The sequence below is a fragment of the Lycorma delicatula genome, chromosome 2 (genome assembly GCF_047948215.1).
Source record: "Lycorma delicatula isolate Av1 chromosome 2, ASM4794821v1, whole genome shotgun sequence".
Taxonomy (NCBI): Eukaryota; Metazoa; Arthropoda; class Insecta; order Hemiptera; family Fulgoridae; genus Lycorma; species Lycorma delicatula.
The window spans coordinates 175,842,314-175,869,691 of NC_134456.1; the positions used below are offsets into that span (position 1 = coordinate 175,842,314).

Genomic DNA, 27,378 nt, shown 5'->3' on the forward strand with positions numbered 1-27,378 from the left:
TGTTAGCAATTGTTCTTCTATCTCTGTATTTGAACCCTAATTTTTTTAAAATGCTGAACATTTTATTCCAGTCTACGTTATCGAATGCCTTTTCTAGGTCTATAAACGCCAAGTATGTTGGTTTGTTTTTCTTTAATCTTCCTTCTACTATTAATCTGAGGCCTAAAATTGCTTCCTTTGTCCCTATACTTTTCCTGAAACCAAATTGGTCTTCTCCTAACACTTCCTCCACTCTCCTCTCAATTCTTCTGACCAGTTATAAATAATAAAACATCGAAGGGACTGAGGACACTTTCCTAGGACAGGGAAGTGCATTTGCATTCTACTTCTTATAATGAGGATCTACATTTTATGTACACATGCTTATTAAATAAACTAATCTGCTAAAATAGCTACTGAAAATAATTATCTTTCTGTTCTGCTTACCTTAGTTTTTATGATTTCATTATGACATGATTAAGAAAAAGAAAAGGATTTGAAACTTCTGTAATCAAATAACATAATCTGGACATATAAATAGTCTTATTAAAAAATTAACAGGAAGATTGTTACAGTAATAGAGTTGATGTTTGTTATTATTAGAGGAAACATTTGAAGACAGCTGTTTTAATTGCTCTAGGGTTTTTTTTTACATTTTTATGGAAACCAAAAATAAGGTAGAAGTAATGAAAGAAGCTGCACTGTTTAGTATAGTTGCATAGACGCTCTTAAAAGAATACTTGCAAAAAATGTTGCTACAAAGTATGCAATTAACTTTAATTTTTCAGTTAACTGAAACCTAAAATCCAATGCACTGCAAATTCAGGGAAACTTACACATGACACTAGGTTTAACTCATTGAAAAATCAACAATATTTGTACACTTTCTGTTAAATCATAAAATATAAAATCTTTTCTTGTTTTTATGATGCATTTGAATCACTTATTTATTTGAATTCAAAGAAAAAATTATATCCAGTTTCAAGAACTGAAATATTAAATAACTGTACCAAAATATTCTTCCAAAAAGTGTTCATAATGAATGAAAATGTAACAATACTTCATGGCTATGAAAACAGACAGTTGAATTAAACAAGAGTGTAAACAATATGTGTGGTTTTATATTGATGTGTGTCATAACAATTTGCCTATACAAAACCTCTAAAAAGTATTTACAAAATTGTTGATCTTTAAATACACAGGTATACTTAATACTGCTAATTTACTGTTAATTAAAAATATCTTTTCATTAATTATATTATTTTGCACAAATTACTTACCCCATGATAAATTTGTCAAAGTTAATATTTCTGGAGTTACTGTACTAGAAACAACATATGGTGGTGCCCATGGTACAGTTTGAGTTTCAGATTCACGATAAATTGTCTGTGTAAATTTAGTTTCTTTTTTTTCTGCCAATGAAGCAAACGCTTTAAATGTAAATTTTTGATGCTGTACTTTATCCACTTTTTGTTGTTCATAACCTAAAGTATCTGAATATGTGTCAAAATCCGAAATAAAATTCTCTTGAAATGATGGAGCTGTTGGAATTTTCATCATTGGCCTTTAGTTATAACATAAGCAATAAAATTATAAAATAAATAATAATTTTTTTTTTTACAAGATTAAATCAGAAAATAATTTAAATGATGTTTATGTCTCATTTATATATTTTAATAGTGGCAACTAAACTTAGAGGTACTAAGGACCTGATAACAAACTCAACATTTTTAGTTAATATAAAACAAATTATCACTATAAATTAAAAATTTCCTTGTCTGAGGAAAAAATTGTGATTACTTATATGTTAGTAATCATAATATCTATTACATGTATATTTGAAACTATGAAAAACATTTAGTGTCTTTGATGGGCTGTTTGTCTTTGACATGTTATCAGATTATGTCCCAATTATTAATATATATAAAACTGATGAGGGGGCTTTAGTGCTCAGTGATTCAAAGTCGCAGGGCCGAAGGTGCAACCATACTGGAGTGGTATCATTGAGAGCCAGGCTAAGGAATGATTTTTGAAAAAGGGCAGCAGCTCTTTCAGTAGCTGTTAAGGGCATAGGTCAGGAAGATTTAAATAGCCATATCAACATCACTCAATCTTCTGAGTACTGTCTGTACAGCTAAAAGCAATGGTAAACTACAACTGTTTTTTTTTCCAAGAAACAGACACATGCAGAGAGCTACATTTACCAAGAAATGTAGCTCTCTGTATTTTCATGTAATAAAGATTGAGGCACCTTCTGTGGTAAAATATTCCAGAGGTAAACTAGTCCCATGTTCAGATCTCCAGGTGGGGACTTCTAAGGAAGGGGTCACCAGAAAATTAAAAAATAAATTCTTTGAGTCAGAGCGTGGAATGTTAGAAATCCAAAAAAGGTTGGTAGGTTAGAAAAAGATGGAAATGGGTAGATTAAATGTAGATGTAGTAAGAATTAGTGGAAAGAGAATGACAGTTTTTGGTCAGGTGATTTTAGAATAATTAACTCAGCATCAAATAAAACGGCAGGCAGGAGTAGGTTTCATAATCAACAAGAAGAGTAGATTATTTCAGAAAGCTTACTGATAGAATCATTGTAATAAGGATAAAATCAAAACCTAAGCTGACAACAATTGTTGATGTCTATGTGCCTACAAGTATCCATGATGCAGATGAGGTAAAGTGTATACAAAGAACCTTTTTAGACAATACATTGTCTAAAAATTTGAACTTAAATGTTCAGCAGAATTATGTATATGATTCTTCAATAAGCTGAATAAAAAAAATTAACAAATTTAATTTACTCGAGATTCATCTATAGCATAAAATAGCAACTTTATAAATACCATAATTTGCAATCCTTATTTTTGATTAAATCATTATGTAACTATTGAACTAATGTTATTCTGCTTATAAACAGTCAAGATATTTTTATAAAGTTTTAGTGTTTTAACACTAAACAGTCACTAATAAACAGTCTTTATATTTATAATTTTTTTGTGTTTTTTAGTGTCGCAGTATATGTTTGTTAAAATAAGTGTCACAAAAATATATTTTTAATAAGAAAAAATCTCCCTCAGGATTATTGATGTCTTTCAAAAATGTACTATGGCTTGTTTAAAAAAAAACACATTTAAGCCTATATTATGGATATGGTTATTTGAAAGATAACTTTCTAGCAATTCAGTACTAATGAATTGTTTGGTTATTTAAAGACAGGTCTGATTTTTAAATTTCTGTCTGATTTTTTAAACTATAAGTTGTTTCCTATTAATTAGGCAACAATGAATAAAAACACAATCCTTAAAGATATATCATAATGAAAATTAATAAGTATTACTATATTTCTAATTTAGAACAATACTGTAATAAAACAACTTAATTTATTGTAAAAAAAATGAAATCAATTATTTCTATGCAATAAGTAGTAGTAATATGCTGTTATGCTCATCAAAATTTATGAAAAAAGTATTTTAATTTTGCCAAAATTTTATTGTTAAGTTACTGTAATATGAAATAACTGAAACATAAGAAAAGTATAAGAATTAATGTTTACTTATGTTTTTTTTACTTCATGGAAAAATATCAATATATAAAATCATGAAAACCAATAAAAAAAATCTTTTGTGGATACCACATGATTTCCATGTATGCCTATTAAATTACATGTACACATTATTTGTTGAACTTCTTTTAAACTTATTTCATTTGAAAGTGAGATATGATCCTCCAATTCTTAATAAAGTGGACTGACTTCATATACTCATGTATATATATATATTTTTTTAATTTGATTATATTGATTTATTAATAATTGTAAAAGTTTTTGAATTAAAATGAAAGTACATAAAATTTTATTTCACGAATAACTTCTGATTTTTTTTCATATTTTTTTTTTTGTATTATTATTGAATTATTATTTATAGTTAAATTTTTTTTATAATCATAAGTTAATAAATAAATTATTAATGAATCAATATGTTTAAATTAAAAAAATATATATATGTATATGAAGTCAGATTCAAACCAATGTGCCTTCTTCTTGTAAGATCCAAATATTTCATTAAGTAAAATTTATTTCGCTATAACTCTGGAACCAATGAAAATAAGTACCACTTATGATATATTGTTGAAAAGCTCTCAATGAGGGCTTATTGCTGCAGTTAAGAAAAATTCCAAAATTCAAATTTATTTAGAAGTCTGACTGTACAACATTTTTGGCCGTCGATTGAAATCAAAAGGGGAGGTGCACAACTAGATGTTACAACAGTCCTAAATACAAAATTTCAACATTCTACGGCTAATCATTCTTGTTATGTGAGATATGAGACACACACACGTACGTACATACGTATGAACAGATGCCATGCGAAACTAGTCAAAATGAATTCGGGGATATTCAAAATATATTTCTGTTGAACTCTGAAAACCTAAATTTTTCACAATTACAATACTTCCTTTACTTTGTAAAAGGAAATGATATATAAAAAATATATTTTTTCTATTATCAGAAGCCATGATTTTCGAATGAAGTATTATAATGCACTGAAATATATGTATGTAGAAGTAAGACGTAATAATTTTTGGTTCAGATCACGCAATTTTTTAATGAGTAAATCATTAAAATATTTAAATTAATGGACATGAATGTATCAGAATGAACTGAATGAAGTAGTTTTTAATAGTGGAAAGCCTAATGGTCCAATAAAGGTTTAACTAGTATCAAAGTTATAAAAGGAAGATGTATTTAGGACATAACTTGCTAAGACGATTAAGAAACTAAATGTTTAAGATTTACCAAAAGAAGTGTAGGCTACTATGAAATAACTACAAAAGTATTATGAAATATCCATTGTCAAAGGGGATGGAGTATTAATTAAATACATTTAATTAATACTCCATCCCCTTTGACAATGGGGAATTGTAATTGTAATTTACTCATAACAACCACAAGGGGAAAATAGTGGAAAGAAGAGTTAGAAGCATGTAGTATCTCAAATGTGAAGAGAACTAGAAGCTACAATTTGGAAAGATTTACATTTAAGAGGAATAAAAAGGAGATAATCAAGAAAATACCATAAATAGTATGGAGAAAAATATTCTAGAAGAAAAAATATTGGACAAGGAAATGAGGGAATTACAACAGTTAAGAGGAATTCAGATAAAATGGCCATTTGATTCAAAAGGAGAAACTGATTAAGAATTAAAATAAAAGGTTGAAGAATACTCAAAGTAGTTTCAATAAATATACTGACTTCAAACAGTGAAGACAGATTTGTGGAATTAGAAGAAGCTTGGTATTCCCAGGATATCCTGAGGCTGGTGGAGGTTTGGAAGAACTTTGAAACCTTGGCTGAAAGAAAGAGCTGGAAATTAATATTTCATACATCTGCAGATGATAGTAAGTTTAAAATGGAATTTATTGTGAGAAAATATCCAAATGCAATCAATAATAAATGAATTTAGGTCAGTTTCTTTAAGAATAAATATAAAAGTATGGGATTGAGAATTAAACTTTGTATAACATGTAAAATATAAATTATATTTGTGCATAAAGATTATGTACAAACATCTGTAAACACAGATGATCAAGTAACCCTTTCTAAAACATCTTGTTAGAAGTGTTCATCACCTGTCATGTACCTCTGGCATGAAAATAGTTAAGAGGAATTTAGCATAGTCGGTTGGTTGTGGTGAAAGGATGAAGAAAATTATGTAAGATGGAATAAATAAGGTAAAATTCCAGTTAATTTTGCAATCAGCCAGAGATTAAAAACATTAAACACTTTTTTAAGAGTTAAAATGGAGATGAGTGGACTTGATTCTCACTAAATAGAAGGAAATTTCTGATTGGCTCAAACTTCCAAATGATTTTTGAAGGATACTTCATATCCTTCATCCTTCTAATTTCAAAGATGAAATCTTAGAAATTCCTGTGCTATTACATAACATTCAGAGCACCTGCAATGTTACAGATGTTATAAATCCTTCAGGAAATGTCCAGAACATTGATTCTTCTGGTTTACTACTTACTCCAGAATCACAAATTAATCAAAATAGTATTTGATATTAACCATAAATCGTCCGGAACACAACACCTATGTTCCACGTCCAGGGGGGTAACAGCTGTACTTATGTACAATACTTATAGCTGCTAACGGGACTCCTGAGTAAATTCCTCGGATGTATTACTTTATTGACCTGTCTCCATCTTCAGGTCAACAGACAGATTGGATGTTTCGGCTACATGCAGGATATGAACAATTAATTGATTAGGAAGTGGACACATACCAAACTTAGAGCTGGCGATGTGGCGGCCGGGGTCAATGTTATTGTAGGTGTAACGGAGACCCTTCCGTTGTCCACATGCCTCCTGCGATGGCAAGCATGTAGCAATGGTGCCCATATATGTCAGTGCATGGGAGCTCTGAAAGCTTCGGTGAGTAGGAGCCTGGTGTCAGTGCAGAGATTGCGCATCCGCTCTCTGCCAGGACATATGCCGGTTCCACCGGAGTACCGGATCGGACCTCCAAGGTTAGTAGCCCTGGAGTGGGGGTATACCCTGGCGGCTAGCCTTGCTACAGAAGGGATAAATGTTCATGAATATTGAACAAACTAACGTGGCAGAGGGTGCACGTAAACACCCTCTTTTAGAAACCTCTTTCGCCACAAAAAAAGAGGAAAAAGAGCAAGGAGTCAGATAAAATCGAGAGATGCTGACAAAATCAGTAGGGAAGTCGTTGTTTGGAAACATTGCTCCCAAACCAAGATTTTTAATTATTACAAAGGAGAATGGAAACTTTCAAAAAGCTAGTCCATTCTTAATCGCAAGAGAAATTACCAATTGTGCTGATGGTCCTGTCAAGGAAATTCGTAAAACTTTTAATGGATTGCATGTCGAAACCATCAACGACATGCAAAGCCAGAAAGTTCAGGCGTTGAAGAAGATCGCTGAATTTGCGGTTTCTGTCCAACCACATAGCACACTTAACTCATCCAGAGGAGTTGTTGTTTGTCTCGATCTTCTTAATTGTACAGAAGAAGAAATTGTACAAGAAATGTCGAGTCAGGGAATGACTCAGTGTTGCAGACTAACCATGCGAAGAAATGGTGAAGTTGTTCCTTCAGCCTCGCATGTTTTAACATTTAATAGGCCGAACCTTCCTGAAAAGGTACGAGCTGACATCCATCGGCTTGATGTACGAGCTTTCATTCAGCAGCCGATGAGATGTTTTAAGTGTCAACGATTTGGACACACAGCAGCTAGGAAGCAGCTAGTGAAGCGCAGGAAATATGTATATGTGGAGAGAAAACACATGAGGGTGACCCATGTAAAGACCCTCCAATCTGCGTTAACTGTAAAGAGCATCACAACTGTCGTTCAAGTAACTGTCCTACATATAAATTAGAAACAGCCATTCAGGAAGTTAAAACTCTTCAGAAGGTCAGTTATCCTGAAGCGAAGAAAATTGTTGATCAGCGTACACCACGACCATCGACTTCTTATGCAGAAGCAGCGGCTGCCCCTTCCACATCTAAAATTAATGTGGAGCAGTTGCTTAACACGATGGCACCAAGGCTTGCGACAATGATTGAAAGAATCATTGATTCAAAGACTGAGTCGAGTAACCAGAGAAAACAAAGTAAAGATGAGACGGCTCATCCCCGGACTGATGCCATTGACATGAGAGACGCACCAGCGCCGTTTAAAAAACCAGTCAAATCTGCGATCATAAAGCCACCAACTAGCGTAAAAATTAAAATTCTTGACTTATCTGACAAAGAGAAACAGATCACTCTGTCGACTAGTCACAAGCCTAAAGAAATTGTGACAAGAAAATCCAAGTCTACTGAAATGGAGGTGCAAGTTATTATAGAAAAAGCACCAGATGCAGGTGATATAAAGACTGCAACAATGGAGGCTCCAAAAGCTCAAAGAACAGCTTCGGTGAGATCATCTATTTCACTGGACCCAGCACTGCAGTAGAGATAGAATCCAGCTTATCAGCCGCGGAAAGTGCATCGCTTGCTAGTTTAGATTCAATTGCAACGATGTTAACAGCACCAACAAAGCTTTCATCACCTGTTGTAAGCCGGCGAACGTCATTGGCATCAGAAAGAGAAGACAATGCCATGTCTAAGGCCTCAGACACTCTTTCGTCAGAAGTTGAGGCCGTTCGCAGGATGGAAAAACGGTGCAAGAAAGGATGGCCGAAAGGAAAGCCTAGGAAGTAATTTGTTGGATTAGAAGTTATGGAAAATGTAAAATTTTGAACATTTTTGATTCATGAGATTGTGAATCATTGAACCTTTTTAAAATTTTTTTTTGAAGTGGGATGGGGCTAATGACCAAAGTAGACGATGCCCCTAAAAACCTCAAAAAAAAAAAATAATAAAAAATAAAAAATAATCTTTAACTTATTTATGGTTTTAAACTTACCTAAGGATTATTTATTCTATTTGTAATTGAGACTGTTTTGTATAGGAATTGTTCCATTTTGTATCTGAGAAACAGTTGAATAAATAGCAAGTTAAATAATTGTAAATATTAAACATTTTTCTTATTTAACTGATACTTCTTAAATTAGTATTATTTAAGAAAACAAAGTGGTAAAGGATTAAAAGGATATATAACATAATTTTAACTATACTTACTTTTGGAAGTATTTGAACCTATCTACTCCTTTGATAATATTTGTTTTGGGTGGATTCATTGCCGTAGCTCTAAAACACATTAAAAGTTTTATTAAATATAAAATTATAAAATATAAATTTCTGTGTATAAAAAATTTGACTGATAATTCGTTAAAAAAAATTAGTTATCAGTGAAAATCCTAATAAGACTTATCCAAATGAATATTATTACTGTTCTCTCAGTTATTAACTCACTTCTAAGTTATTATCTCTAACATCTACATAACTCAGATTATTACATATTAAATGTTTGTATAATATAATTACGTATTATTGTTTGATTTAATGTGATTGCTATTTATAGATTTTATATGTACATATAGTATACCTGAAACACACACACACACATACACACAGGCACAGGCACAGGCACATGGTCAGGGGGAGGGGGAGGGAAGAGAGAGAGGGTTTGAGAGAGAGAGAGTGTTTCTAAAATGGTGGGCTGGGTAAATTTTTTGAATTCTACTTGTAAAACTAAACAAAAAATATCCTTAGTAAAAATGGCAATTTCTCCTTCATTCTCCCCTGTTCGCCATTAAGCGTCTTGGTAATAAAGTTTTAAAATTAGTAAAAAAATCAGTAATTAAATACCTTTGCAAATTAAAAAATGGCGGCCATGTTTATTTTTCAATCCGTTATATCGCCATAAATATAAGTTTTATCAAAATTTATGTTTTATCTAAAATATTAATCCTTTTATTTTCAACAAAATATTTTATTTTATAAATTTTATTTTTTTAAATCGGTCGTCAATAAATAGCCGAGTTTTGGCAGAAAATTGATGTAATTTTGTATCTGTTTTCATGTCCTCCACTTTACGTTCAATTTGATTCTTTCTGTGATAAAGTCTAGATTTCACAAGTAGAATTAAAAATTTCATTTAAGTTCAAAGCAGAAAGGACTGGAGTTAAGTGGATGGGTGATGGGGTAATCTACTAATTCGACAGGTATATTTTTCAAAACTTCGACCCCCTCTGGAGGGCTCCCTGATGTTTCAATAGAAATTTCCTGAAAGATGTCCCCTCCTAATTTTTTATGGAGAACCTGAATCGAGTATCAAAACCCAGGGGATGAATAGTCTGGATTCTCCTGAGGTAAATTGGTAGATTACCAGGCATTAATATGTTAAATGACTGATGATAAAGTTATGCACATTGAATAAAACATATTACATTACAAAGTTTCTTACCTCATTTTACCCATAAAAGAAGCATCAATGTAATCTGGTATTGGATTTGCAGATTTGAGAAGAAGCTGCAGTCTTGGATAACGAGGAACATCACTAAACATTGATGAAAAAATTGGTTGCAGCTCCTAAGGAAGTAAATAAATATGATAAATTTCAAGATTATTAGTAGAATTATTCTATTTTTATTAATTTTAAATGTTAACTTTCCCAAGTAAATTTCTTCTAATACTGATTTCCATTTGAAAATATAATTTTGATGAAAAATTTTATTCTAAATATGGTTATAAAGTTTAATGCCTTGAAATATATAGTTGATATCAAAATACTATGATGTTTTTTGATAATATCTGTGTACTTTTCAGTGAACTGAAAAATTATAAATTTTAACTTACATAAAGTGTTGACATTTTTAATGATTCTCTCACTGTCTCATAGTACTCTCTTTGATCAGATACTGTAAATGTAGTGTCTGAAACAAGAACATATTTTTACTTGATTAATCTATAAAAAAGTAAATAGTAATTTAATCAAAATAAAGTTATTAAATTTTGTATGTAAAAGTTTACATTTTGTGATTAAAATTGTTTTTACACGACTGTACAATTTTAATCACATTTTGTGATTAAAATTGTTTTTACACGACTGTCCAAAAAGAAATGTAATGTATTTAGGGTGTGGGTAAGTATCTATATATGTTTGTTCCACCATGTAGCTTAATGACCAAACTAATTTAGATGTATGACCCAGCACTGGAATCCTTACATTACCAGGTGTGTCATAGGTTAATATATTGATTCTCCATCGCAGCTTCACTCGTACTATGAGGTTACTTGTGTTTCCCAAAGCGGTCACTTTTATTTATGTTTATGTTTATTGATCAAGTAACTGAAGGCAGGTGCAGCCAGTCACACATACTATAACGGTGTCAGTGACTGTGGTAGTTGGTCCACAGCACCGTATACCTTCGCACCCCTTAAAAAAATCGAAATTAAAAAAACCTGAAAATTGTTTTTAAATATTTATCTGAAGAGTATTTGCAAGCCCAAATCTACTGATTATCTCATTTACTATAGTCGGGATTGGGAAAATTTACAATCATTGTTCAAAAACTTTTTTACCTTTCTTCATCCCCTTTCAAGGTTAAATTTCAAAAATTTAGAAATTGGTTTATTAAAACGTAGATTACATTCCCAAAAATCAAACTGTTTTTTTTCATTTGTTATCAAGAAATTAAAAAAATAACAGAATTTCAAAAAAATTCAAAAGTCTTTAACATTTGAAATTCAAAATCAAACTCAAAAAATCTAGAAATTGATTTTTGATGTTCATAATCAATCAGTTCAAACTCACCTCACTCACTCAGTGAGATACTCACAGTTCACATTAATTAAAGTTTGCGCTTCAACCGAAAAATTTCCACTACTACATATAAATTTAATTCTATTATTATGTAATATTATTCATTTGATTGTTTCGAATCATTCAGTTCAAACCCTCTCTTTTTTCCTATTTAGCCTCCGGAACCACTGTAAATCAATGTAAATGAAGTGAAGTCTTGAACAGTCTCAGGTAACCATTCTTGAGATGTGTAGTTAATTGAAACCCAACCATCAAACAACACCCACTGGTATACACGATTTAGTATTCAAATCTGTATAAAAGTAACTGTGTTTACTAGGATTTGAACCTTAGAACTCTCGACTTTGAAATCAGCTGATTTGTGATGACGAGTTCAGTTCAAACTCTGTTCACAGTTTATTAATTCAATTCATTAAAATTTTTGCAAACCACCACTATTACATATATATTTTTTTTTTCCGAGATGAAATATATTCAAAAACCTTTTCAGTTATGCCAAGAAACACTTTAAAAATTTTAGTATCGATAGATCGGGTAGGGTAGCTTTTTGTTTATCCCGAACAAAAAAAAACCCTCTAATAGTATTTAGAATATATGTAGTAGAGGAGATTTGCTAGTTGAAGGACAAACTTTAATGAATTGAATTAATGAACTATGAACTGAGCTTCTATCACTATATTAGCTGGGTTTGAATTGAATGATTCAAATCAATCAAATAAATAATATCACAAAAAAATTGAATTAAATTTACATTAAATAAAATAAAATAAAGTAAAAAAAAATCTGTTTAATAATAATGGGCTTCTTGTGGGGACTGCGTGTGAGGGTAGAGTGATGATGTGAGGTAAGCACCTCGTGCGAGGCTAGACCAATCTTAAATCCTAATAAAGGCAGTTACTTTTATACGAATTTGAATATTAGATCATGGATACCGGTGTTCTTTGGTGGGGTTGGGTTTCAATTAACCACACGTCTCAGGTATGGTCGACCTGAGACTGTACAAGATTACTCTTCATTTACATTCATACATATCATTGTCATTCATCCTCTGAAGTAATACCTTATGGTGGTTCTGGAGGCTAACAGAAAAAGAAAGATCATGGTAACATCATCTCATGGCAACATTTGGGAATGTTGTTATATCTTCGCAACCATTCTTCTGATTTTCAAAATTCAAATGGAGTATTTGCTAGTAAAATACAAAATCATGATGGAACCAAACCAGAACAAAATTAACTGAGATACTCAGAAAAATCGAGTGGCCTGTGCTACACAGAGACCAGATTGGGCCTGGCTAGCTCTCACTAACGGTCTTTGTAGAGTTTGATGTCAGTATGATTAGAGGAGAGGCTGTCGGCAACGGATTAAGGATCGAGCCCACTGTTGTCGAATTTGGTGCTTCAGGGAGACAGGGCAAAATGGAATGATGAATGCTGCCACTAATTGTGCTGGGCTATGACATGCATAAACCAAAATGAACTACCCTAGATAGAGCTGTCATAGATCTGAGTACTCACGTCTTTACCAAGGGCCAGGCCTAGCAACACTAAGTGGGTGAGACAATTGGAGAGTTCAGCTATTAGTTGTCTGGATCCCAGAAAATTGCTCTATGATCCACATGATAAAAAAATTTCTTTAGGAACTCAATCAATTGAGAAATCTGTAAGGTTAGATTGGTATGCATATATAAATAAATGGAAATGTTTACAATTTTCTCTCAATACGTTAAATATGTTAATCCATAAGTTTTCGAATTGTGAATTTTTCTCGATGATCATTAAAAAGTTTTAATTAATAAAAACAATTATAAAAGTTAAAAAACACAACTGCCAAAAAATAATAAAAAAATAAACTGAACAAAAAACTACAATAAATTGAACTAAAAAAAATAAGAAAACAAGGTATGGAAATAAAGGAATGATGGGACAATCAACTTTCAGACAGTTTTAATTTGTTTAAATGTATTTTTCATGTTGTAGAAACAGCAAATATTTAAGGTTGTCTAATGATTAAGTTTTCAGCAGGTCTTATATCGGTACAATAAAATACAATATATTATAATAACAATTGTGGAGTATGAATGTTTGTGTGGGGGATAGATATCCCCCTTCCTGAAGTAATGCTTCTTTAAGCTGTGCTAGGGGTGGAAGTTTAGTGTGCAGGAACATACGCACTTATTAACATCTTGTGGAACCTGTTAGCAAGCCTGGCACTACTTGGTGCCTGTAAATGGGGTTCCTCCAGCTTGCAAACAAAAAAACCATCTTACATTGATAAGAAAATTTTGTCCTTGAACAAAAATATTTAAATGCAGTCGGGGACGGGGCTCTTTTATAGGATAATTACTATACAGAGTATTCAGAGCCCCTTATAGAATGAAGATATTGCAATATGTAAACAATTAAAAATGGAAAAGATTTGTGGAAATTCGAATCAAATCGTTAGCCTATGATCCACAATAATTAACTAAAAAGATGCTACTACTAATTTACTGCCTATTAAATGTCTGAGGATTTATTCTTTGAAATGTGGTATCTTTTCATTATGGTTATAATTACAGTAGTGTAAAATGATCATCTTAGTTTCACACATACAAAAATTGAATTTGATATAGCTCATTTTTTTATTTATGATAAAATTTATTTGAAGATGAAATTTGCGGATATAGTTAAGAGGAAAATTTTATTAAGAAAAAAATTTTTTTTTTTTAAATCACTGGTTTAGGAACACGTCTAAAATAATGTTGAATGAAGAATACTAATATAATATATTCTGATATGATCTGTAAATTTTAAATTTTGTTTTCATGTTTAAAAAATACAAAATGACTTCAGTGCACTTTTTAGGTCAAGTTACAAAATTTTTATCTGAGTCTGAGCTGAGTACTGTCATATTTTTAGATATGGCAAAGATGTCTAGATTACATTTTGAAGGTACTTGTGATATGTTCAAAAATGTGTTGAATCAGTTGTATACAAACACACAAAAATAAATCTAAATGAAAAAACACCAATTAAATAATTAAAAAAAAATGAATCAGTCATTTAGGAAAGGGGCCAAATAAAAAAAAAACCTGGTTATTATGTTGGGCACATATGTTGGCATTATTTAAAATTTTTCAGGAGACAAAACACATTTTTGTAGAGCAATTGGTAATTCATGCTTCCGTTTAATGCTGCCTGCAGTTACAAAGTTCTAAACATTTGTTCTTAAACATTTCAGTATTTTAAATATTAATTTCTGTAGTATTTATGCTAATCTAAAATAATGGAATTGAGCCCATTCTTAAATGAATGGTCAAGCTTCAAAAATAAAAAAAAGGCAATAAACAGTAATGTCAATAAATTGTAATGTTCAACAAAGAAATAATAAAGGAACCATAATTTATTATTAAAAATTATGTAGGCCTAATATTGTTTAACTACACAGTGTGCATATTACAAAATTAAACATTAAATTAAATAAATAAATAATTTGGTTGAAACAATTTTGATTTTTTCATTTTTCTGTGTTTTTGTTAGTAGTAGGCCATGCAAGTATGTCTGTAAAAATGTTGATGATCTTCTGGAATATAACATTTGACAAAAGTTGTTGTTTTTTCTTATCGATAGGAACATTTTCAGTAAACACACAAATGTTAGGCAGGCTCACAGGTTTAGTAGCAGGTATTTTTGGCTCAATATGTGACTGACAAAATTTCCGAAGTACTTTGATACACAAACTTGCCCTGGATGGTTGGAATAATAAGTGAATTCCATGAACAGTGTAGGCTGCAGTGTTATTTTCTCATTCTATGGTACAAATGATCTCTGACAGGGAACAAATGAAAAATTTTTTCAAATCGTTTGGTCTCAGCTAAGGTTGTACATATTCTCATCAGAGAATTTTTTTGTCCCACATAACCATCTGAGAAGAGATGGAGTCGAGACACTGTGTTAGGGACAAAATGTTTTATATAATTAAGCATGAAAGGGGCAAACTTCATTTGTACTCTCTTTCCCTTCATCTTCCTGGTATATATACAAATCAGATTTTCCTGTACCTAGATGTATGTTAAATACATAAACTTACAGTTGTCGGAGATAAAATACATCCTGCACTGGGATATGCAGCAGGGGTAGGTTTTGCATGAAGTCAAAACAGAGTGAGATAATCATACTGTCTTTCTTAATAGCTTCCTTATTTTCTGTGATTTTAGTAAAAAGTTTTTAGCATGGCACTTGTGAACCATGTATTCAACCATAGCGACTTGTTTGGCACGTTCAACATAGGCTTTTTATTTTTAATACAAGTTGCTCACATGTGTCTATTTAAACTGCTCAAAAATAAATTCAAACTTATTACTGAAATACTGTTATTCTCATGATCGACTACATTTCACAGGAAATTCAGAAATACGATCATAATTCACCACCAGATGTCAAGACGTTCATTATAGAAAGGCCTCATTTCCTGGAGTTGAGTCACTTAAAATGAATTTAATATTCAAATGACTGTAGTATCTTCCATACTTACAGAATATGCATCTACCCTAAATTAACACATACATACAAAAAATGCATTTTGTACAGAAATTGTCATCATGCTCTTTCTTAAATGACTAATTCAGTTTGTGAAATGTAAATTAATTAAAATAGTAACTTAAAGTTAAAAAAAGGCTAGCAGCTCAGGCTGGCTGATCTGAATAGAAAGATTAAATGGTTTAGGTAATTGTTGTGCTGACTTCCTGCTTTTCATTTGGGGTGCCTTAATGGTTACGACATAATTTATTAGTCAACAATTTGGTCCTATTTTTATTTTATTAACAAAGTTAGAGATATTCTTTTTGCAGCGTATGTAAATACTGATTGTTTATTCTTTAATTATAATTATTATATATTTATTTTTACTGTTTCTCAATTTCTCTTTTATATTTCTTTTATTTATCCTATTTTTATATTTTTCCTTTTATAATTCTTCTGTATCTATTGATGATGGCTGTTTAACAGTTAAAATATCCATTCAGGATTAAATTTTATTTTTTTCTAAATAAAGACAACATTTTCAAATTACAGATTTCTTCCAATACTGTTTACTACAGCTCTGTTGCCTGCTCTTCAGTGCACTCTTGTATTACAGTAACAATTCCTTGTACTGTACATAGTTAGGAAAATTTGTGGACCTCCAGTTATATTTTAGTAAAAGCGTTTTTTTTAATAAAAAAGTTCTTATTTTTTCTTCTAAAATATTCATGTTAATGAAAAATTTTGAAAGAAAAATCAGCAAATTCTTTCTGAGTTTTTCTGTTAGTTGGAAGAATTATTTTACATACAAATTTCTGTACTAATAAATATATATATATATATATATATATATATAAATTCGAGATGCGATCACATATTTAAGATATTTATATTTAAAAATACAAACTTTGTAAGAGTATTTTTGACTGATGCCCTTTCTCTCTTAAACTTTAAACTTTTATTTTTAATTTATGTCATTTTTGTCCAATCAAATTACACTAAGAGGAAAAAAATTCTTAACTGGACTCTTGTAAGTGGAAATGGTAAAAGGGCTTATAATAAGCATTAAAAAATAAATGCATGAGTGACCACCACTCATGCATCCACCATCCCGGTGGAGGGATGATTTGGGGTGGTAGGGGGTTGAAAAAAAAATTTTCCAGTACAAAAGTTGTAGATCATACAAAAATCTACAACTTTTGCAGAGGTCACTTTTTAACATAATCTCAAAATTTCTGAGAAAAATTTGAAAAATCTTTTCTTTTTTTCATTTTTTATTTTTCATTTCCACAAAAATAACTTAATTTTGACAAAACATTGTGAAATAACCACAAATTTTTTTGATGTCAACTTTTGCTGGAAATCAGTGATCCATTTTTCACCCCTTTCAACCCCAATAAAACCCTCCACCACCCCTTTGGTGGAGGGTTCTTTTTACATTTATTATAAGCCCCTTTACCATTTCCACTTATAAAAATCCAGGTAACAATTTTTTCCCCCTCTAAATGAGTTATTTTATGAGTCTATTTCTCTCAAAAAGAATACTTTTTGCATCTGATAAGATAAATTTTATAGCAAGATGAAACTCATGTATATGTATTTTTTATTTATACACATTTTATTTTTTAAATATTTTGAGTTAATATTTGTAAACCTAATACAGTGTAAACAAAAAATTATCTATGGTAATGGAAAAAGAATAAAAACATTGAAAAATAAAATGCTGTATGTAGAATGTTAAGTAACAGAAACAGAAACAGAGTGTAAATAGCGGCCATGAAATAGGTAATTGAGTCCAAAGTTAATTAAAAAAACTAAATTCTAAAATTAAATCACTAATTTTAAAATTTATTTTTTCATTGAGAAAGTTAATAATAATTAGTTAATTGGAGAGTCGTACTCTTGTTCTGCAGTTGCTACAGACAGTATATTTATGATCAAAATACAAGATTGAGTGAGATAAGTAAATTACATGAAGGTCAATCCATTTGAAGTGTCCCAAAAAAAAGCTGGTTGCTTGACCAATTCAAAAAAAATTGAAACTTACCCACTTGTTTCCTACTTATTTCGGAATCTTAAAACTATTTTTTTTACTTTTTATTAAGCAGTTTACCTGTGGCAGCCATTTTTTTTATGGTGTGCACACTTATTTTTGTGATAAGGGTTTACAGAAAAAACTAAATTATTATTAGTCCTGGAAGGATGAAACAAATAGGAATTTATTCATATTTTCTCAAGGCGAAAGATTGGTCTAGTGGTTTATTTACCTATCTCTCTTCTTTCAATGAGAAAATTACCAATAAAGTTGAACATGAAAAACTGAAATTTCACTTCTGGTAATTTTTTTCCAAGAGGCAGGGATGGCATACACAGTTTGAATTTGTTTTTTATATGTAGGTCTATATGTGCTAGTAGTTACACCACAAATAATATTAATGGTGATATATTTACCCCTAAATGTTAATGAATTTTTTAAAACTAATTGTTTTTTTTTAAATTTAATTTTGACTTCTAATAACTCTGATGGGGCTGGTGATAAAAATCTGAAATTTGCACATGTAGTGTTTTTGTAGATGCTTATGGCAAATAAAAAGGTTTCTTATGTATTCTACTAATAAGAAAGTTATAACCTCCCAAAAATCATGAAAACCTGTTGAAAGTGATACCATTTTGAGTGCTAAATAAGTGTTCCAAGAGGGTTTCTTGTCTTCTTTGCATTTTAAATTTTTTATATTTAGCCCCTACGTTGTTGAAGTAATACAATTTTGATTCAAAAATCCTTGAAAAACTTACCCAAACTGAGATTTCAATGAGTAGCCTACATCTTTTTTCAAGAAATCATTTTTATTTTTATATTGGTTTATTTTTGTAAACACTATTGAAGAAAAAATAAATTGTAGCAAAATTTTAATTATTCTTCAATGAAAAGCCTGTTTTTGTAGTAATGAAAGTTTATTATTTAGTGTGGTTAACCAACAGCTGTGATATCTCTTCTGATAGTTCTCTTGAAATTGTGTGAGAACGACTCGTCACTGTAGTTAGTTTAAGTAATGCCAACTTTCTCAGGACTTTGTAGATTGGTACCCACATTTTGTCTTGTTGAGACTTTTGAAATTAAGTATGTGGTCCAGCTGGGTGTAAAAAAAAATGAACCTGCACATCGTCATTTTCATGGCTAATATTTACCACTTCTCCTACCCACCACTGATCGTCATATACACAAGCAATAACATCTATTTCCTTAAGTGAAAATGGTACAATACTTGACACAGGTTGGTCTTCATAGTCCTTGGAGTCTGAACTAAAGTAACATCTTGCAATGTCTTCTGACACAGGAACATACTTGTGGTAGATTCCAGTACCAAAAACATTTTCACAGCAGTCAAAACTGTTTTTTAGAGTTTCTAAAACCTTAGCTATTTCAGCTGATTTAATAAAAAGATACTTGATGTTTTTCAGCTTGTGATTACAAAATGAATACATTTCATCAATATTTAGTGTCTGACTGTTTGATGGCCTTTAACACCTTTCGCTTTGTTGTTCCTCCCACACCATGATAGGTGTTTTTTCCCATGGGATGATCCAAAGAAGTGCCATTTAGCTTCAAGATCAAAATCTTTTTTGCGACTGCACAAATTAGCAAAATTATTTTTATTTTTATACTGACTTGAAGCACCATCAGAAAAATAGATGAGTTTTTAATGTTCTGATGTATTTCTTTGACATAGTCTGTTGAAAGTTTTTGAAAGAAATAAGATGTTGCTGTATTGTGCTTCAAGTGATCACTTAAAATACAACACTTTTGTGTTGTAATACGTCATTTTCCTTGAAATAGAACACAAAAGGGTGATCTGTGGCTTGGCTGTTGACCCAATGAAAGCTTTGTATCTCATTTTGAACAAGGAATGAAACGTTTTCTGCAAAGTCTGCCAACACCAAACATTCTTCTTCACCTAATTCTAATTTTTTCTTTTTGAAAAATTGAACTTGAGATTTTGACACGAAATGGTGAGTTTTCAGCTGTTCCAATTTTTCCACTAATGATTAAAAAACTCATCTTTGGTCTGAAGAACAGTAATCACCTCTGCCCTATCAGCTGTTACCCACTGTTGTACATTATTGTATCTGGCAACACATCATACTCTTCAGAAAAGTTGAGCATGTCAAACACTGCCTGCTTACCTGGGCATTTGGTACACAGATTAATAATACAGCTTAGTTATACTTATCACAAACAAAGATGTCTACTAAGTCCTTATAATCAACATTAAGTTTGGGACCATCAGTCATGAGTGTGATGTTTGGTGGTGGGGGCAGAAACAAACTGTGAGTCCCAGATGCACCAGTCAAGACACACCATTTTGGATGAAGTTTGCAATTTTGATCTTCCACTTTTTTCCTCAGGGTTTTCACTTTTAAAGGAAGCATACAATTCATTTAAGTTTATCAGAACAAGGTGCTTTTGCTTGTGCACTTTTGACACCATTAACATGCATGCTAACATAATTCTTTTTACTAGAAAAACCTTTTTTGCCTACTATTAATGTTATGTTCATAATATAACACAACTTTTTTAATTGTGTCATTACTAATTCCTGTTTTATGTCTTTTACCTAACTCTGGTAGAAAGCCCTGCTCATTAACTAATACTCTAGTAAGTCTTACCAAACACTCAGACACAATGAACTTTGATATTATTTTAGAACTGGTCCAAGATTGGGGAAGTAAACTGATAATTTTAACCTATGTTCTTTAGAAACAAGAATACATTTTTCTTTTAGTTTTAAAATAAGATCATCAATTCATGTGAAGAAGATTGGGCTGGATTTTCATTTTCAGAAAATCTTGAGTCAAAACACAATTCAAGATTCTTTTTTAATTTTTCAGATACCTTAATTATTTTAAATTTTAATGATGATGGTCTTTGATCTGTGCTTAATTTTTTCAATTTTGGTGGAGGTGATACGCCCAAAATGTTACAAGCAGCATCCAATTGTTCAATATTGTCATCTGGGGCAATGTATTGCTTTTGGTCTTTGCATTCATATAGTTCTTTGTTCTGCTGAGAAAAAATACTTTTCAAACAGTTAACACAAAGAGACAAGAGACTGTTTACAGGAACTAAATTTAAGTTTGGAAAAATGTGTTCTTTAAGAGCTTGCTCAATGTTATTTTTCTTAACTGTTTTTTATGATTTCTCAAAGGGTTACAGCATAACTGTCCATACAGGTGACTGAATTTTGAAAAAACTTTTATGACATTTACAAACACTAGTGACATTTGAATTAACACGTAAAAAAATAAGTTGTTGGTTTTCATCACTAAATTAACAAATTTTAATGCGTCTTCTGGCACTGTACCACACAGTGTTTTATGACTCTCTTCATTCACATAAATTCCTATGGAACATTGTTCTTCCATTTTTTATGTGAAATTAGTTGCAAATAATGTAAAAATTTAATTGATTTTAAAATTTGCAAATATAATATTTTTAAGTAAAACTTATTTATTTACATAGACACTTCTAAACACAGGATGAAATTTGAGGCCCTCTGTAAAAATGTGAACAGGTTGCTGACTAATGTCAGACTGACCAGTCTGAAATTGTAAACCTAAATGATGCAACAAGCATAAATGAGCATGTTGCAACATTAATTTTCCTGACGACTGGAAATGACTTCAAGCACCTGTTATAACATGAACATTGCAGTTGAATGGTTCAAAAAAGTCTATTTCAACTATAGTAATAAGTATAAAAATATTAAAGTGCCAAGAAGACAAGAATCCCCAATGGAACACTTATTTAACAAGCCAAAATGGTACCACTTTTAACTAGTTTTCATGATTTTTGAGAGGTTATAACTTTCTTATTAATAGAATACACAAGAAACGTTTTTATTTGCCATAAATATCTACAAAAACACTACAACTTGTGCAAATTTGAGATTTATATTACCAGCCCCATCAGAAGCCAAAATTAAATTTAAAAAAAATTATTTTTCAAAAATTCATTAACATTTAGGGGTAAAGTATATCACCATTATTATTTGTGGTGTAACTACTAACATATATATACCTACATATAAAAAAATAATTCAAACTGCGTATGCCATCCCAGCACTTAAAAAAAATTACCAAAAGTGATATTTCAGTTTTTCATGTTAAACTTTATTGGAAATTTTCTCATATAAGAAGAGAGATAGGTAAATAATCCACGGGAACAATCTTTTGCCTTGAGAAAATATGAATAAATTACTTTTTGTTTCATCCTTCCAGGACTAAAAGTTTTTTAGTTATGATTTGTTCCGTAAACCCTTACAATCACAAAAGTAGGTGTGCACACCGTAACAAAAATGGCTGCCACAGATAAATTGCTTAAATAAAAAATTAAAAAAAAAATAGTTTTAAGATCCTGAAATATATAGGAAACAAGTGGATAAGTTTCAATTTTTTTTTGAATTGGTTAAGCAACCAGCTTATGTTTTTTTGGGACACTTCAAATTGATTGACCCTGCATGCTTTAATCCGGAGACAGAAAATCATGGAATAAAATTTGATTGAAAACCAAATTTTAACAGCAATTGGAATTTTTTTTTTTTACATGAAAATAATAAATATTTCTCTATTCATATATTGTGTTGGAATGACTTTCACATTCAATGATTGACACTATATTTAGTAAATTAAAATTATTAAAAGATTTACTAGAAATTTTTCTAAAAGTTCATTTCATTATTAATGTGTAGTTTATATATTAGATCAATTGATATGAACGAAATTATCTACACATTTATTGGTCACCAGAGAATATACATTAACTGCTAACAATTTTTTTTGATGCAAATATACTCTGGAAAACATTCTTAAGAAGTCAACACAATTTTTACTATTAAGGGATTTGCTTTTTATAACAAAATTAATTATCATTACTTTGTATGGAAGTAAATTATTACCAAAAAAAAAAAAATACTTATATATAAATAATAATTGTAATGATAATCTGAAATTAAAATGTCTTTAATGAAAAAAGGAACATAATTTTAAAAACATGCTTTAATTTAATCTTAACTGTCAATGTAAAAATACAATAATGTTATTAGCAAATATGAGAAAAAATATTTATATCAAATGTAAGTTTGAACCTCTGCTTAGTGTTATGAATTTAATATTCAAATTTATAAAAAAAATTATGTTACTTACCATAAACAAAGTCCAAGGGTCTGCTTGTTAAGTATCTATATTGATTAATTGGAGGAAGACCACCGTTATGCTTTTTTGTATCCATCTTAAATTTTTTATTAAAAAATTAGATAAAAACAGCTCAATCTTTACTTAATTCAGATGTATTTGAAGTCAAGGAAGTGACATTTCTGTTTATTTTGTTACTAATAGCAACCAAATAAGTAGTTAGTTTAATAGAGTGTTTTAAAGTAATTTTCTGTGACATTATATATTGATTAAATGACTAAACCTCTTTTCATATTGCTATAATTGCTTGTATTTACAAAACTATATTTTTATTAAAGAAGTGAAATGCAACATTAATGATGCAGACAATGCATATATTTTTCTAGATTACATTTAATGATTTATGAGTATCAAATATTCTGCCATGCACATATGTCAACATAATATCCAGTACTTGTTTAAACGTGGTGTACACATTAAGTTTATGGAGTAGTTTGAAATCTTGTATTTAAATTTGTGATGAGGTGGAGTAGAAAACTTGTCCAGCTAGACAATGTTATCAAATATTGGTACATTTTCGAAATTTCACACCCAACATTTTATATACATCTTATTGTATACAATTTGTATTTTAACGTTAATTAGACGAATTTAGCGAGCATTAGGTTACGTTTGGTTAGATTATGTTGATTCAGTGTACTGATGAAATGTACGTATATTAACATAATCTAACCAAACATAACCTACGCTAACTTCATCCAATTAACGATAAATATACACATTATATACAACTTATTAATAACAAAAATGGTATTAAAATAAAATACAATAATGTTAATTATTGTTATTTTACTTGGATTAAAAATAAATTTTTGATATTTTTGGCTGTGAAATTCCGAGAACGTACCATTATTGACAATGTCATATGAAATGTAGTTTTAATACAAGACTGAATCATTTAAAAAGTCGTTTAGGAAATTAGTTACTATAGAACAAACCTGACCATTTGGAATAAATGTGATATTAAAATTTATTTTGGAGTTGATATAAAGAACAGCTAACTATGAGAAAAAACTGATAAATTCAAATAGCATAGCAAATATTGAAAACGTCAATTAACATGATACGGATTAACGTTAAAAAAAAATTAGAAATGTTTTCTAAATGTATATAGGAATACATATTTCTGAGTACATCCGTAAAAGACGATACCTTGACGGCCTGCCATTAGATGTTCCGGCAGAAAATTTCACTTCTGTGGTAGTGGCGGCGGCTGAAGCCGCCATTCTTAGAGGCACTGGCCGGGAACGTATATCTGATTGGTGGTCTCTGAATCTTTTTTTTTCCTGTTTACCCTCCGGTATTTCTCAGTTCGACCATACCTGAGTTGTGTGGTTAATTGAAACCCAACCACCAAAGAACACCGGTATCCACGATCTAGTATTCAAGTCCGTGTAAAAATAGCTGGCTTTACTAGGACTTGAACGTGGTCTCTGAATCTAACAGCAATGAAGCAGTCTGTGAATCGACTCAGAAGGGTTGCGCAACGATAGGGTGATCCCAATCGGCGTGCGGCTCTAAGCGCGGATTACCGCAGAAGGAAGACTAGGTACTTTCATAGCATTAGATCTTCCAAGCGTAATTCCTGGCGTTCCTTCGTTCAGGAGCAAGGAAATAGAGATCCTTGGGACGTTGTGTATAAGGCGTTGTGTATTTATGTCCCTTGGACATAAGCGCAGGAAAGATGTCTTGTTGTCAGCTTTGTCGACCCGCGAGGTTGTGGTAATTGAGAAGGAGCGTATCCTTAATATTTTGCTGAATAATTTGCTTCCGGATGACACTATGATGGGTGAGGTTTCATACCACCGGCGTGACAGGCGGGAAGTCGCTTTTTTCGAGACCGACTTATAATTTTCTGAGATCACGAGGCAGAGGTGCGTCAGGTGATCTGTAGTATGGCAGGGAACAAGGCTCCCGGATATGATTGTATCTCAGTGAAGCTTCTCGTTCAAGCGCTTCCAGTAGTGCTTGGTTCTCTGACTAGAATATATAATAGGTTACTCTTTCCGGTATGCTGGAAGTGTGGAGACTTGGTATTGTTCTTCAAAGGTGGCGACAAGATCCTACTATTAGTTCTTCTTATCGTCCACTAACGCTCTTGCCTGCGATTAGCAAGGTGTTTGAGAAGGTCTTATATTTGCGTATTAATGTTAGATTGGTCACTGATCATTTGCAAATGAACAACCAGTATGGTTTCCGACCGGGCAAGAGCACTGAGAATGCCATACAAAGGTGATGGATTTAGATTCCTCTAGTCTATGTAAATATGTATTAGGGATTTTTCTGGACATATTCGGGGGTATTTAATAACTTATGGTGGCTCTCTACCCTGTTTCAGATTCAGAAGCGTAAGTGTACACGAAATGAATTAGAAGTGATCTCAAGTAATTTCAGCCATCGGACCGTTTCCTTCCGTGATGGCGGCTCGGAGGTTCGTAACATCTTAACTAAAGGATGTCCTCAGGGCAGTGTTTTGAGTTCCCTTCTTTGAATCATAGAACTCGATTCCATGTTGCGTTTAAGATTACCATGTGGTTGTCGTGTCGTCGCTTATGCTGACGACGCGCTGCTGCTGATTGAAGGGATTCGCGTAACGAGGTAGAGTTCCGAGCTGCTCGTGCTTGTGAGACACTCCGAATGTGAAGTCTCTAACATAACATGATTTTTAGTCCAGAGAAAACCACAATGATATTGCTTAAGTGCCCGAATCCGGGTTCGGATTCCCCATAATCCGAACCCGGATATGGTCATCCATTCGGTATGTTACGGCCCAAAAATACCTGGTTGTTATCCTTGATGAAAATTTTTTGTTCAAGGAACATCTGCAGTATGTGGCAAAAAAGGCTGCTGTTGCTTTTTATGGAATCCGTAGTGTCATTCATCCCGATTGGGGATTGAATTACTGTACCATGAGTATCCTTTACAAAGGTGTCAGTGAAGCTGACATGAATGCTGTGTGCTGCGCCTGTCTGGGCTCACCGCATGGATATTTTGTTGCGGGCCCAGCGACTCCTCTTCCTGGCTGTTATAGAACAGTCTCGCGGGAGGCAGTCTGCGTTATAGCCGGAGTCAAATCAATAGATATCTTGGCTAATGAGCGTGGGGAACGCTACATTTGCAAGGTAAATAACTTATTGACGTCAGAACGAAAGCAGGAGATTTAAGACCGGAGTCTTGCGTCTTGGCAGATCAGGTGAGACGAATCCCCCCAGATAGCTAAACGCATGGTAAATTTCCTTTACTGTCTGATTTAGGTGCGATTGGATAGGTTTCCCCCAATCGGTATATCACACAACTTCTCTCCGAGCATGGTGCCTTTTGGGCGAATTTGACTAGGTTTCGTTTGGTGGATTCGAGTCAATGCCCGGATTGCGGGACAAATGATACAGTGGACCACGTCCTCTATGTCTGTCCCCGATACAAGGTCGAACGTTCACAAGCTGTTAGGGAACTTGAGAGAATATATTCCTTTCTGGATTTCCGTATTAACTGGATGATCCGCGAGGAGTGGTCTATAGTAGCCACTATAAACCACTCGAAGAAAACCAGTCAGTTTTCTTTGCGCCCCTGCGGTTTGTAGGTCTGCAGAGCGAGTTTAATAGAGGTATTCGATCATGGTAGGATTCCGAGTGACTAGGGTTCTGGTCTAGGCAATGGATTGGTTGGAGGTAGGCGCATTGGCATCGTGCCACGGTCGGTTGGTCGATTTGGGGCTCCCGCTGGTGGGGGTGGCCGCGCCGTTGTGGTATGATAGCCCGTGTGACCCGTGGTGTGGCTTCGTTCCGCCAATGGCGGTCCTGATCGTGACTTGGTAATGTCACGCGAGACTCCATGATTGGACCGGGTGGGGGTGCGGGGTTTGTCCCCGGCTCCTGCGCGGACCGGAATGAGGTTGCATTCCCCTTGTTAGGTGACCTAAATTGGTCGACTTATTTGGGTATAGGTCTCAATTTCTATTTTGCGTAAAACATTATTTTGATTAATATGTCTTCCTTTGGGTGTTTTCCCTCTACGGGATTGGGATGGGCGCCAGGTACTACGTCCACAGCCTGAAAAAAAACATCTAACTCAAGGAAAGGTGAAAGTTTGACAATTCTTTTCCGAGCCAGGACACCTGTGTTCTCACGTAACCCCGCTCGAAACTTCAAAAGCTAAAAGCGTCTAAGTCAGACCACCGGTGAGGTCGGAGCGAAATCGCTTCCTGAACTTTCCACAGGATCCAGAAATCTTATTGCCCTCACGAACTACTAATTGGGGACACAGATACACAAAGAAAACGTTTTTAATTAGCCGATGGTGGCCCTCCTGCAACACACAACGCCGCTGTTCCGTGTAACACTTCGCAGAAACGCAGGTTGCTAACTGCCACCGATCGTTGTGTAGCCCCGACGACGTGTATATCGTTTCTATCGCTCG

General features: G+C 32.4%; 1 protein-coding gene across 1 annotated transcript in view; it reads right to left on the bottom strand.

The window, feature by feature from the left end:
* LOC142319436 (cilia- and flagella-associated protein 91-like) overlaps positions 1-24,106 on the bottom strand; it is a 68,965-nt gene extending 44,859 nt beyond the window's left edge. Inside the window, exons 1-5 of the mRNA XM_075356717.1 lie at positions 22,915-24,106; positions 10,246-10,322; positions 9,854-9,978; positions 8,626-8,694; positions 1,260-1,543 (exon numbers count right to left, since the gene is read on the bottom strand). Coding sequence (XP_075212832.1) covers positions 1,260-1,543; positions 8,626-8,694; positions 9,854-9,978; positions 10,246-10,322; positions 22,915-22,999 — 640 coding nt within the window. The 5' untranslated portion in view covers positions 23,000-24,106. The remainder of the gene's footprint in view (positions 1-1,259; positions 1,544-8,625; positions 8,695-9,853; positions 9,979-10,245; positions 10,323-22,914) is intronic.
* Between the last annotated feature and the right edge of the window lie 3,272 nt (positions 24,107-27,378).